This window comes from Drosophila mojavensis, unplaced genomic scaffold (assembly GCF_018153725.1).
Source record: "Drosophila mojavensis isolate 15081-1352.22 unplaced genomic scaffold, ASM1815372v1 contig_72, whole genome shotgun sequence".
NCBI classification, from domain to species: Eukaryota; Metazoa; Arthropoda; class Insecta; order Diptera; family Drosophilidae; genus Drosophila; species Drosophila mojavensis.
In genome coordinates, this window is record NW_025318897.1 from 907,002 (window position 1) to 920,152 (window position 13,151).

A 13,151-nucleotide genomic window follows, 5' to 3' on the forward strand; every position below is an offset into this window, starting at 1 on the left:
TTGTGGGGTCTGCCACGCCTCCTTCTGCCTGTTACATATATTTCAACAAAACCATTATAAGCTGATTTCCCATTTTCAATGGGGTCAGGGTATAAAAATATTTATTCAAAGCCCAAAAACTGTCAACCCGAGAATGAATATTGTGCAATTTTCAAGTATCTAGCGCACAATAAAAAGCAGGACATGATTCCATTACAATCGGGAAATCATCCCTTTTATATACAGTAAGTACATCCTTGTAGGTAGTACTTTTAAATTAAATGTATAATTTATAAAATTTTGAATTTTGTTATATTTTGGATACCGTCATTAAGCTCGCGATTATCCTTTATGTGTGCACACGTTTACTCTCAACGTGCTGGGAAAGTGCGCTTTCTAGCACATTCTTGGAATCGCCTTAGTTTCTGGGTTTCCAGCCATTACTGAAGTCGTCAGATTTATTTTATTTAGTTATTTTATTTTACCTACTAGTTGATCAAGCAAAGCAGTGGCGTGATTGGTAAAGACGACGCAATTCGTGTATATTATATATCTTTCTTATATATAAAATTCTCGTGTTGCGGTGTTTGTTACCAAGCTCCTCCGAAATGGTTCGACCGATCGGTCGGGCAGGTCTGAGAATCTGCCAACATCTATTTTTCATGGCCCTAAGTTTAAAGGGTGGGCTACCAAGTTTTTATCATTTTATCGTCAACCCCTACTTTACCGTTCAAACGGATATAAGAATTGCATTACGAACACTTTTATGTAGAGTTTCTTTAATGTATATTTATTTCCTCAATTCAAAGTGTTCTTCAACCTTCACCAGTCGACTTATCAACTATCATTCGAGCTCCTATTATCTCCGCTAGGTGTCTACCGCTATCAGCTGTCATCCAGAAAACATTACAGACCCTACTTTGACAGCTTTCGGTCATGTCTTCATGTTAAACTTAACCTTCGTCGTGAATTTATGAGCAATATACATATATAGTGCAAAAATTATTCATGCATATTTTAATATGTGAAATATACGTGTTTTATTAGTCATAAAGGTAAGGCAGTTACGTGCACCATAATAGCACTTGATATTTTTATATTTGATTAGCAAACAATGCCACGAAAGCGCAAGGGGGCTAATTTGAGTCGTCTAACACATTAATCTAGAGGTATGCAAGATAGCAGAGCACAAAGATCAGATGAAGAAAGGAAACAAAGCAATGCAGATGTCCGTGTAAGCATGACGCAGTTACGTGCACCACAATAGCACGAGGTACGAGTCGTAGTCAATAGACGTAGAGGAATTGACCGACAACGTCAACAAGTACTTCAAGCATTTACATCACATTCATTTCTTCGCGTAGCATTTCAGCATGAGCTTTATGTTGAACATTACGCTCATTCCAAAGTGGTCATTGGTACATTGGACAAGAAATGCCCGCACTACCATGCCCTTAAATTTAAAAATGATTGGGATGTGTTGCTCATCAGGAAAAGTAAAAATCCCAGAAATTGAAACACTGCCGGAACCATTGCACGACTTGCTTATTGGTACTGATCCAGATTCTTTGCTGTTATTGCTGTCAATTCGAAAATTCAATTCATGTTTTCAAATCACATTGTTTAGAGCAACAGAAATAGTTAAAAATACTGCTGCAAATTGTCAACAATTTAATTCCAGATTCAAAATCGAAAACCTTATAAATTTTTACAAATTGACTTTATGGACTCCGAACGCGCACTCGCCAATCGCGTGGATGCACGTTGCAACTATAATCACCAGAAGTTACCATTTGCAACGCGCATCATCGGACGCTCTGTTAAATGCATTCGATTCCCAATTAGATTGGCATACGCGATGACAATCAATAAGTCACAAGGCCAAACGTTGTCTGTATGTGGCTTAGATTTGGAAACACCATGCTTTTTTTCACGGACAACTATATGTGGTATGATCTCGCGTCGGAAAACCATCCAGTTTTTTTGTGTTGGCTAAAGATGCCCTAACAAAGAATATTGTGCACTCCATTGCGCTGACAGATTTTCTTTTAAATATCATTATTATTGGTAATAAATAAAGAATACTTCGGTTTTTTACAACGCTTTCTAGTCGAAAGCGTGCACCCCACACACTTATAGTGAATTAATTATTTTGTATTTAAGTACAAAATATTCCTGGCGCCCACCAAATACTGAGCTCCAAGATCAGCACCTAAAACCAAATATGAGCTATGGCAGTGGCTCTTGCATGGTTGGGCCTGAAAGTCGGGTTCGGAAGTTGGATACTTAGTTTTAATTGGTGATATGAACAATAATATGCACCTATCCTTTTTAAAGGAGAATTTGCTTCAAAGTACCGAAAAACTGGGTCTAGAAGGGCGATCATGATTGAATCAGGCAAATGACCAAAAACATAAACCGGGTATTGACTAGTCCTGGTTGATCTGGAACAGTCCAAATGTGGTCAATCCACTGACCCATGGGCGTGGCCATTCGGAAATGCTCAATATCCAATAAAATTGACGTCAAAACGGCCCTATTGGAGGAATGGCCAAAAATCTCCAGCGAAATCACCCGAAAATTGTTAAACTCGATGTAATCACGATTAAAAGAGGTGATTGAACAAAAAGGAGGTAAAAAAAAATCCTAATTTAAGAATTTTTAGACAATAAAGTAATTGAAAGTGAAGTGCACGAAATAAGCAGTGACATGGAAGAGGCCAGTTCTTTTAGTTTGTCTTAGTTTAAAAATGTTATTAATTATAATATAAAATAAAATAAAATATAAAACAGTGAACTGCGTTAATACATAATGAATAACCAATAAATAAGACCTCATTTAAATTGTTTGGATATCTTTACTGTTTTAGCGGGAATACGGTTTCAAAGTTTTACTATGCTGCTGCACGAAATAAGGTGTGAGTTACTGTATATATATCATAGCTCGCAAATAACTGTTAACACTTTTTCGTTGTCTGCAAATAAGTGTCTTTCACTGACACAATCAAAAAAACTCAGACAGAAACTGTTTTTGTCGCGTCTGGCTTAGCTCGCTCGCACTCTGAGCGAGACAGTTATTTCTGTTTTAGTTTCGCTCAAGTCAAACACTGATCGTTTGCTTGAGTTAAATGAAGCAAACTGTCAGTTGCGTTTGTATGGGTAATCACGCGCGACTGTTGCGTTATTTTTGTATGTATGTGTACATGTATTTACATGCACACGAAGGCAAAGATCATTTCTGTTGAGTTTTTTAGTCAAACTGTCGTTTGCTGAGAGTCTTTGTGTGAGCGAAAATCGTATTAGTCCTTATGCGACCCTCATTTGAGAGCGTCACACGAATGAGCCATTGCAATGCGTCTGACCGAAATAGATTCTAAAGAAAATAAAGAGTGTCGCTCAGAGCGAGATCGTGTCCGCACAATTTTTTCGGTTATGATGCGAAGCAGAGCATATACGAAAAATCGATCAACTCTCATTTGCGAGCTTATATATATATATATATATATATATATATATATATATATATATATCAGAGCTCGCAAATGAGAGTTAAGCGCTTCCACACTAGAGTACTAGTGATTGGGGACGCTGTGTTGGGTTCTTGTGAATATATAACAACTTTGTGTTCAATGTGTTGGGTTCTTGTGAATATATAACAACTTTGTGTTCAATGAAATAATATATTTTATACAATTTGGAACGATAGGTCTAAACTCTCTCTAGTCCGAATATAAACTGAACTAAATCTGTTCTACTTGTTAGGTTTTCCCCTTGAATGTCTGACTGGACTCTCTAAGTGGTCATAAGTGTCATAGCAAGTAGTTTTTGTAGATTAAGTAGGAATTAAATAGTGTCCCGGCGCGCGATCGGCAATGCAACCATGCAGCTTAAAAGCTCGCTGTGGTGAAGTTACATTGCCGACGCTGATTAAGCAGACTAGCAGTGAAATCTGCAAGCGTAAATTAATTGATTTTGAGCACTCGAAGCGAGCAGACGCGATTTTGGCAGGGCTAATTATTTCGACGCTCGGCGCGAGCGACCGCGCGCATTTTGGATTTTGTAAGCTTGTCGCGAGAGCACTTAGCGTTAAAGCTTGAGGAGTTGGTTTTGTTATAGAATAAAGTAGGTGTACTCATTGGTAGTTATTTTGCCCGCTTTATTAACCTTTTATACTAACAGTAGTCTGCAATAGTAGTACTAATTGGTAGTTTGAACGTGGCTTCAGCCCGTTCGCCGGACGAGCAAATCTCCGGCAGTAAAACTGTGTGGTCTCGGAGCGAACGCCGGCGGCAACGCAGGGCGCGACCTCGACCTGCGGTCTACCACCCGTAGTGGCATTTCTAATTCCCCACGGCGCGCCCGCGCAACCCCGACCCCAGCAATCTCGAGAGCGCTTGACTGCGCCACTCGATTGCTGCCGAAATACAAATTTAAGAATTTTTGGGCAATAAAGTCATTGAAAGTGAAGTGCACGTAATAAACTGTGACATGGAAAAAGCCAATCATGTTAGTTTTCTTTAGTTTTAAATGTTATTTGTTAGAGCAGAAAAATAATGAAGTGCCAAAATACATAATGAATGACTAGAAATGAAGTACTAATAAAAACCCTATTTCATTTTTTGGGTATCTTTACTGGTTTACTATACCGCTGCACGAAAAAAGTTGTCAGCCACTGTATATATGTACAGTGGTTCACAGCTTATTTCAACCAGCACCTCAAAAAAAAAGTCGAGTTTGCAAGCTATCGATATTTAAAGCAAAACTCGATATGCGCGTGCTATACACGGACCTAGGAAAAAAAATTCAAGTCTCTAGCTCTTATATCTTATATCTGAGATCGACGCGTTCATACATACGGACGGACGGACAAACAGACGGACAGGGCCAAATCGACTTAGCTCGTCGCCCTGATCAAGAAACATACATTTCAACAAAACCATTATACCCTGATTTCCCATTGAAAATGGGTTTAGGAAAAAATTTTAATTTTTTACTTTGAAGCGAAATATAAACTGTAAGAATATGCATATTCAATTTGTTTTAGTTGTGTAAACACTGTCTTGTCAGCTGATTTTTGTTACTTCTTTTGTTTTTTGTTATTTTCTTTTGTTAATGGAAACATATTGTTATTTTTTTTTTTTTTTTTTTGCTTACTAATATATTTTTTCAAAACTTAAAATACCATCGGTACGATATTTCAAAAATATTCAACAATCTTACAATTTTCACTATAAACCCTTAGTGATCGTAGACAACTAATTTGTGGCCAGTTCTTAGAACGAGCCAAAAGTAACGTTAATATAAAATTTGGATATTTACAGTCCAAAAATGTGAAAATTGTAGTATATTTTTCGATACGCCACGCCCCTGAAGAGGCGCAACCATTATTTTCAAAATTTTAAGCTTCAGGCCCTGTAGGAGATATAAACGTTTGCCCCCTGTCGGCGAAGATATACTCCCTATAACTTTTAGTCTTAGGTAAACAACCCGAAAATCCATAACAAATTTCAGGTTTCTAGCTTGAATTTGAAAATCCCGATACACTTAGATCCGATTTGCTACGCCCCCAGCGTGCGTGGATATATAATTATTTCATCGATATGTATAGAATCGTAACATTAATTAAAGGCCTCGAACAAAAATTTCGAGCATTAAAGACGCACCACAATCAATAAATCGGGTGTTCAAAAAGAAAAAATAAGAAGCTTAATAGTTTAAGGATTTTAGTTCACTATTTTCGTCATTTCACACCTTTAGCAACAGTTAGCAAAAACACCGCTAGAGCAGCTGAAAATTAAACCATAATTCAATTTCAACTGTGATTCTTAGAAAATACTATAATTTTTTATATAACTTGACTTGAAATTTCTACATCAACTAGGCTTGTCGCCCTGATTGGGCAGACATTTATCTAACATATAAGTTAACGTAAGCAAATCAGTTCAAAAGCAGTTCAACGCCCTGCAACACGCGCTGCGCCAAAAATGCTGACCTACGGTCTGCATTGCATCCGCTCCAAGCAGCAAAACAATTCTTAAGAATTATGGTTACGAGAGCAACACGCGCAACCGCTGGTGCATCCGCTGGCGCATCCGCTGTAGTCGATATTTAAGCCACCTAATAATGTAATAGAGTTTTAGTTTCATTTTGGTATTCGAAAAAATAAGTCGCTTTGCTGCGACAAAGTAAACGAAACAAAACGTTTTTTAACTGGCGCCCGAGCAGGGACCAGCGCGTACAATAGAATACCCAGTTTCTAAGTGCGTAATCGGTATAACAATATAGCCCAAAGTGTTCATAAGTTGATACCGTCGCTGGTTCAAATAATTCTCACAGTGAAACTCCCATAAATTCATTTGTGGCTGTGAAATTATTAACAAAATTAAGCACGACAATAAAACAATTATTAAGTGTAAAATAAAAAGCACAAAAATCAAACAATTATTACGTGTAAAATTTAAAGCAAAAAAATAAAACAATTATTAAGTGCCAAAACAAACAGCACGACAATAAAACAATTATTAAGCGTCAAACAACAAAAAATAAATAAAGCACAACAATAACTCAATTATTACGTGCCAAGCAGCAACCGTCAAGGCTACAAGACCCGCTCCTAGCCAACCACTGGATGAAGTGAAGACCTCAAAACCTGAGTAGGACATCAAGACACCCAAAAAGGAGACTTTTGACCTTCCGCAGAGGATGACCAGAGCTGCTATCTTATTGTAAGTTAAAATAAGAAATTGTAAAAAAAAACTAAATTAAAAAAAAAAAAAAAAAAAAAAAAGTAAACATTTTGTTTCAAAGAATGGATAAATTAAGTAATCAAAAACTGAATTAAAAAAGTAAATATTTTGTTTAAAAGAATAGATCAAATGAGTAATCAAAAACGGAATTAGATAAGTAAATCACAAAAAAAAAATATATAATTACAGTTAATCATGGCAAACCCAAGTAACTTAATAAGACCATCATTGTTGTCCGATGATGCGTCATCCTCCAGATCAACACCCCCCAATAACACCCAAATGAATATAGACCAACTAACACAATTAATTTCGAAAATTGTCATCGAGACTCTAGCACTAAACAATACAGCTGAATCAATCAGACCAAGCCCTTTCGACGCCCCTGACGTATCAATAAGACCTGAATATAGTAATAGAATATCCGAATTAGACAATGTTCCAGATACAGTCAAAGGTTTAAGAGAATTCAATGGAAATCCAGCTGAGTTTAGCTCCTGGAAGAAGAGTGTTGACAGAATAATGGAAATTTATACAGGACAGGAAGGCAGCCCTAGATATTTCGGCATCCTTCATACAATAAGAAACAAAATAACCGGACTAGGAGATACAGCAATAGAATCTTACAACGTACCACTCGACTGGAGTGCCATTACTAATTGCCTGACTCTACATTACGCTGATAAGAGGGATATAATAACCCTAGAATATCAGATGACTGGACTGACTCAAGGTAATCAATCTGTTGAAGAATTCCATTCAGTCGTTTATAAACATTTGTCACTTATTCTTAACAAAGTGGGTTGAGCGATTACTGACTAAAGTATATCGTGATAAGGCACTTGACACCTTCGTAAGAGGTCTCCAAGGTGATCTCCCAGACTTCTAGGAATTAAAGAACCCACCGACTTTCCACAAGCCCTTCATTTATGCCTCAAGTTAGAAAATCAAAAGTATGTCGCCTCCTAAGCCAACCAAAAAGGCCGTATGCAATCATTCCGAGCTCCTCCAATAACACAAAATAACATTCCACGTCAACCAATTCAATCTTATAGGCCAAACCCCAGTTTTCAACAAAATAAAATAACACCTTATGGATAGCAATTCAAGCAACAGCCAAGTTACACCTTCCCAATAGCACAGCCTAGTCCGTCCGGACAACAATTCTTTTAACAGCCAAACTACAGTTATCCTGTAGCACCCCCTCGTCCGTCTGGACCAAAACCTTACCCTCGTCCCGAACCCATGGACGTAGACAAGTCCATGCAAACGAAGCAGGTTAATTATATTAATCGCCCAAATTTCGATATAGGAAAACGTCCTCCATACAACACAGGACCAGAACTAAAAAAAACCACGAAATTATAATATAGAAACCGCCGAAGAAAACGAAAATCAAACTCACATAGAAGAACAAAGACAGGCAGAATTGGAACAACACGGTAACGGCCCAAATTTCGATATAGGAAAACGTCCTCCATACAACACAGGACCAAAACTAAAAAAAAAACACGAAATTATAATATAGAAACCGCCGAAGAAAACGAAAATCAAACTCACATAGAAGAACAAAGACAGGCAGAATTGGAACAATACGGTAACGAACACTATGCAGACGTAGAAAATCTAGCCGACAACTCACCACACGAGTACGAATACTCGGGTGAAGATTATCAAGTTGGACATTCAGACATACATTTTTTTAGAAAAAAGTCCGCCTCACTTCCAAACTTTGAATGCAAGCTTGGAGGAGGAAAGACCTTGAAAATTTTAATTGACACTGGCTCGAACAATAATTATATCAAACCAAATTTAGTAAGAAACCCAAAAGAAAACATCGAACCATTCGATGCAATCTCTGTAGGAGATAACATAAAAATAACACAGCACATAGAAGCAAATTTGTTTGACATCAAAGACGTAAGAATTAAATTCTTTCTACTGCCGACTCATTCGATGCCATTCTAGGAAACGATAGTCTTAAGCAGCTAAATGCAGTAATCTTTTCTAACGACAACATTATGACTTTAAAGAACAAATACAATATTCCTATCAAAGAAATACGAATACAAGCAGTTAATAATTTAAATATTAGAGCCGAACACATGTCTAAAGAACAATTCACTAGCATTACAAACTTAACAAAGAAATTCTCGAGCTTATTTTCAAAACCCAATGACAGATTATCATTTACCACCTGTGTCCAAGCAGAAATAAGAACCACCTCAGACGCTCCAATCTATACGAAATATTACCCTTATCCCATGTCTTTACAACGAGAAGTAGAAGCACAAATACAAAAACTGCTAGACGACGACATAATTCGACCCTCTCGTTCTCCATATATCTCTCCTGTAATAATAGTACCAAAAAAGTTAGACGCATCTGGCGAAAAGAAATATAGATTAGTCATTGACTATAGGAAGTTAAATTCCGTAACCATCGCCGATCGGTATCCCATACCAGAAATAAACGAGGTATTAGCACAGCTAGGAGACAACGAAATATTCTCCGTACTTGATTTGAAAAGCGGATTTCATCAGATCCTATTAAGAGAAAAGGACATAGAGAAAACTGCCTTCTCCATAAAAAATGGAAAATATGAGTTTAAACGACGCCCCTTTGGTTTGAAATCGCGCCATCCATATTTCAAAGAGCCTTAGATGACATACTAAGGCAACACATAGGAAAAATCTGCTATGTTTACATAGACGATATAGTCGTGTTCAGCAAAGATGGAAAATCCCATCTAGATCACCTCGAAACAATATTCCATACGCTCCACGAAGCTAACTCAAAAAGCGCAATAGACAAATGCGAATTTTTTAAAACTAGAGTAGAATTTTTAAGTTTTGTTATTTCAGATAAAGGCATAGAAACTAATAAAAAAAAGGTAGAAGCAATTGCCAACTATCCACCACCAAACACGCTTAAACAACTTCGGTCATTTCTCGGCCTATCCGGCTACTATCGCCGTTTCATCAAAGATTATGCAATATTAGCAAAACCTCTCACCTCGTTGTTACGTGGTGAGGACGGCAGAATATCGAAGCAAGCTTCAAATAAGATATCCATAAAATTAGATTCAGTTGCCCCAGAAAAGTTCATTAATATCAGACGACTACCGATGCATCGAATCACGCAATCGGTGCAGTTCTCTGCCAAGACGGACACCCTATTTATTTCATATCTAGAACATTGTGTAAAGCAGAAGAAAATTACGCAACAAATGAAAAAGAAATGTTAGCTATCGTTTGGGCACTAAAGTCCATCAAGAATTACGTTTACGGAAATTCAAAGGTCAAAATATTCACAGACCACCAACCTCTTACACATTCCCTTAGTAGTTGGCATAGGAACGCCAAAATTAAAAGGTGGAAGGCAATCTTAGAAGAATACGACTACCAGCTAGTTTACAAGCCAGGTAAAGAAAATATAGTCGCCGATGCATTGTCCAGAACCCCTAACCAATTAAATAACCAAATAAATTCAATGACAGCCACCATTCATAGTGCAGATAGTTCAAGCCATCATTTGATACCAAGCCTTGAAGCCCCTATCAATGTTTATAAGAATCAAATCATAATTGCAAAGGAAAACAGAGAAACTTACGAATTTAGCATTCCGTTCCCCACCATCCATAGACACTACATCGCGAAAGAACAATTTTCAGAAACCGACCTTATCAGCTTACTAAAAAAGTACTTAAACCCATCTGTCATGAATGGAATTCTCACAACTGAAGATATCATGGCCAAGCTACAGAATATCTACCCGTCTCACTTCAATACTTTCAAGATACGATTTTCGCAGAACAGAATTATAGATTTAGAAAAAGACTCGGATCAAGAGGAAGAAATATTAAAAACACACAACAGAGCACATAGAAACGCATACGAAAACCAAAAACAGATACTACTTCCCAAGAATGAAAACCAAAATTACAAACATAGTAAAGCAATGTAGGGTTTGCAAAGAAGAAAAATACGATAGACGACCAACAAACCCAAGTCTGAAGGAAACACCGATACCCGAGTATCCAGGCCACATCATTCACATAGACATTTATTCTACCGAAAAGCACCTCGTGCTCACTGCAATAGACAAATTCTCAAAGCTTGCGCAAGGTAGAATTATAAAATCTAAAGCTATAGAAGATATCAGACAACCATTACATGAAATACTTTTCTACTATGGAGTACCAAAATTTGTAGTAGTAGATAACGAAAAATCACTTAATTCGGCTTCCATCTCTTTCATGATGAAAGATCAGCCCAACATTGAAATTTTCAAAGTACCACCATATAAGAGTTCAGTAAACGGACAGATAGAACGACTACACTCCACTTTATCAGAAATAATGAGATGTCTTAAAAGAGAAGGCAAAGATAGAAAAATAGAAACAATTCCATAAATTCAGTCACTAAACAACGCCCACTAGATATTTTCTTTGGCAGAAAGATTACCACAGACCCCGAACAATTCGAACAAGCACGCAAAAATAACATAACAAAACTAAAAGAACAGCAGACCAAAGACCTAAAATATCACAACCAATCTAGAAACCCTATACTAACCTACAAAACTGGACAGATAATTTACGTAAAAATCAACACACGACTAGGATCTAAACTTTCCTCCAGATACAAAAAAGAAATAGTTAAAGAAGACAACGGCACAACCATAAAAACAGAGTCAGGAAAAATAGTACATAAAAGCAATATTAAAAATGACTTTTCTCTACAGGATACTGGGAGTAATCCCAATACAGGCACGAGTGGAAATGACTAATTATACAAATAGTCCCATACTCACCCTTCATGACGGATTAGGTAAAATAACTAACTCCTCGACCAGGATAATTCATTTGATAGACGTATTACAACTAAAAAAGGCTTTGGACAAACTTGCAAATCACATAGACACAGAATTAAAGTCGTCCGATTTACATCATACTCTACATTTCGAAGTAGAACCGTCAAAATCAATATTTCACTCTTTATTATACGCAAATAAGACCAGACACACAAGATCCATAAATGCTTTAGGCACAGCCTGGAAATTTGTGGCTGGCTCTCCTGACCACGATGACTTAGTCGCTATAGAAGATAACCTAAATAAACTCATTCAGAATACTAACCAACAAACCATCATAAACACACAATTTCAACAACGATTAAATAATCTTACTCAAATTAACAATATTTTAACCAACGCCATCCAAAAACATTCGTACCCTACTAACAATTTAGATACTAACATACAAATACAAATCCGTCTGATTAAAGAGAAAATAACAAACATAAAATACGCCATACAATGGGTTAAACTAAACATAGTAAACAGCATCCTCTTAAATGATAAAGATTTAGACCTAATACAAATAAATAAAGCTGAAATAGATCTAACAATAGAAGAGATGCTAGAGTTAGCAGACGTATCCGTCTTACATAATAATACCATAATATTATATGTTGTCAAAATTCCTAATCTAGAAAATATAAATTATGAGAATATAATTATTAGACCTATAATTAAAGACAATACAATAGTAAACTTACAATTCAAAGAAATTTTCAAATATAAAAACACAATGTTAGGATTAAGAAACAGCTGTAAAACTTATAGCAACATAAAAATTTGTAATCAAAAAGATTTAATAGATTTAAGAGAAAACAATTGTATACCCAAATTAATGTTAGGAAAAGATGCAAAGTGCGACTACAGCAACGCAGATCACATCGAAAGCTTAGAGGAAATCCAAGAAGACATCATACTACTTAACAACTTCCAAGGCAGAATAAAGTGGGAGGACACTGATAAAATTGTCCAAGGCACTTTACTTATAAAATACCACAACTGCTCTATCACGATCGATGACCGAATATTCTCCAATACAGAAGAAACACATATCAACCCCAAAACCCCGATCATACAAATATCGGTATCCGAGGCCAAACGCTTGCGGATCCTCAGTCTAAAAACATTAGATAATCTTCAAATAAATAACACCAAGCTACCAACAGCATTGGTTTATTAGCATTGCTTGTAGGTTTTGCCATAACATAGTGTTAGTCTCAAAAAGGCGAGCTAACAAAGAAGAAGTAATCCTACAAATCGCTTCCGAAATTCCAAACACCGTCAATCACCCAATCACCAACACCGAACATGTTCCAAATCTTCAAATCACCAACATCCCGTTTTTCTGACACTTGAGGACAACTGTCAAATTGAGGATGGAAGAGTTAACGTAAGCAAAGTCAAAAGCAGTTCAACGCCCTGCAACACGCGCTGCGCCAAAAATGCTGACCTACGGTCTGCATTGCATCCGCTCCATGCAGCAAAACAATTCTTAAGAATTATGGTTACGAGAGCAACACGCGCAACCGCTGGTGCAACCGCTGGCGCATCCGCTGTAGTCGATATT

At 36.9% G+C, this 13,151-nt stretch overlaps 1 protein-coding gene across 5 annotated transcripts in view; it reads right to left on the bottom strand.

Moving 5' to 3' along the window:
* The window catches only part of LOC6586675 (stromal interaction molecule homolog), a 96,869-nt gene that overhangs the window by 24,252 nt on the left and 59,466 nt on the right, over positions 1 to 13,151 (bottom strand). For 3 of the 5 annotated variants that reach the window (XM_032733359.2, XM_032733358.2, XM_044009336.1), the window contains 2 exons: positions 8,130 to 8,222; positions 7,955 to 8,068 (listed from right to left, as the gene is read on the bottom strand). The exons of the other annotated variants lie outside the window; for them this stretch is intronic. In XM_032733359.2, the coding sequence (XP_032589250.2) occupies positions 7,955 to 8,068; positions 8,130 to 8,222 (207 nt within the window). The remainder of the gene's footprint in view (positions 1 to 7,954; positions 8,069 to 8,129; positions 8,223 to 13,151) is intronic. 5 annotated transcript variants of the gene reach the window in all.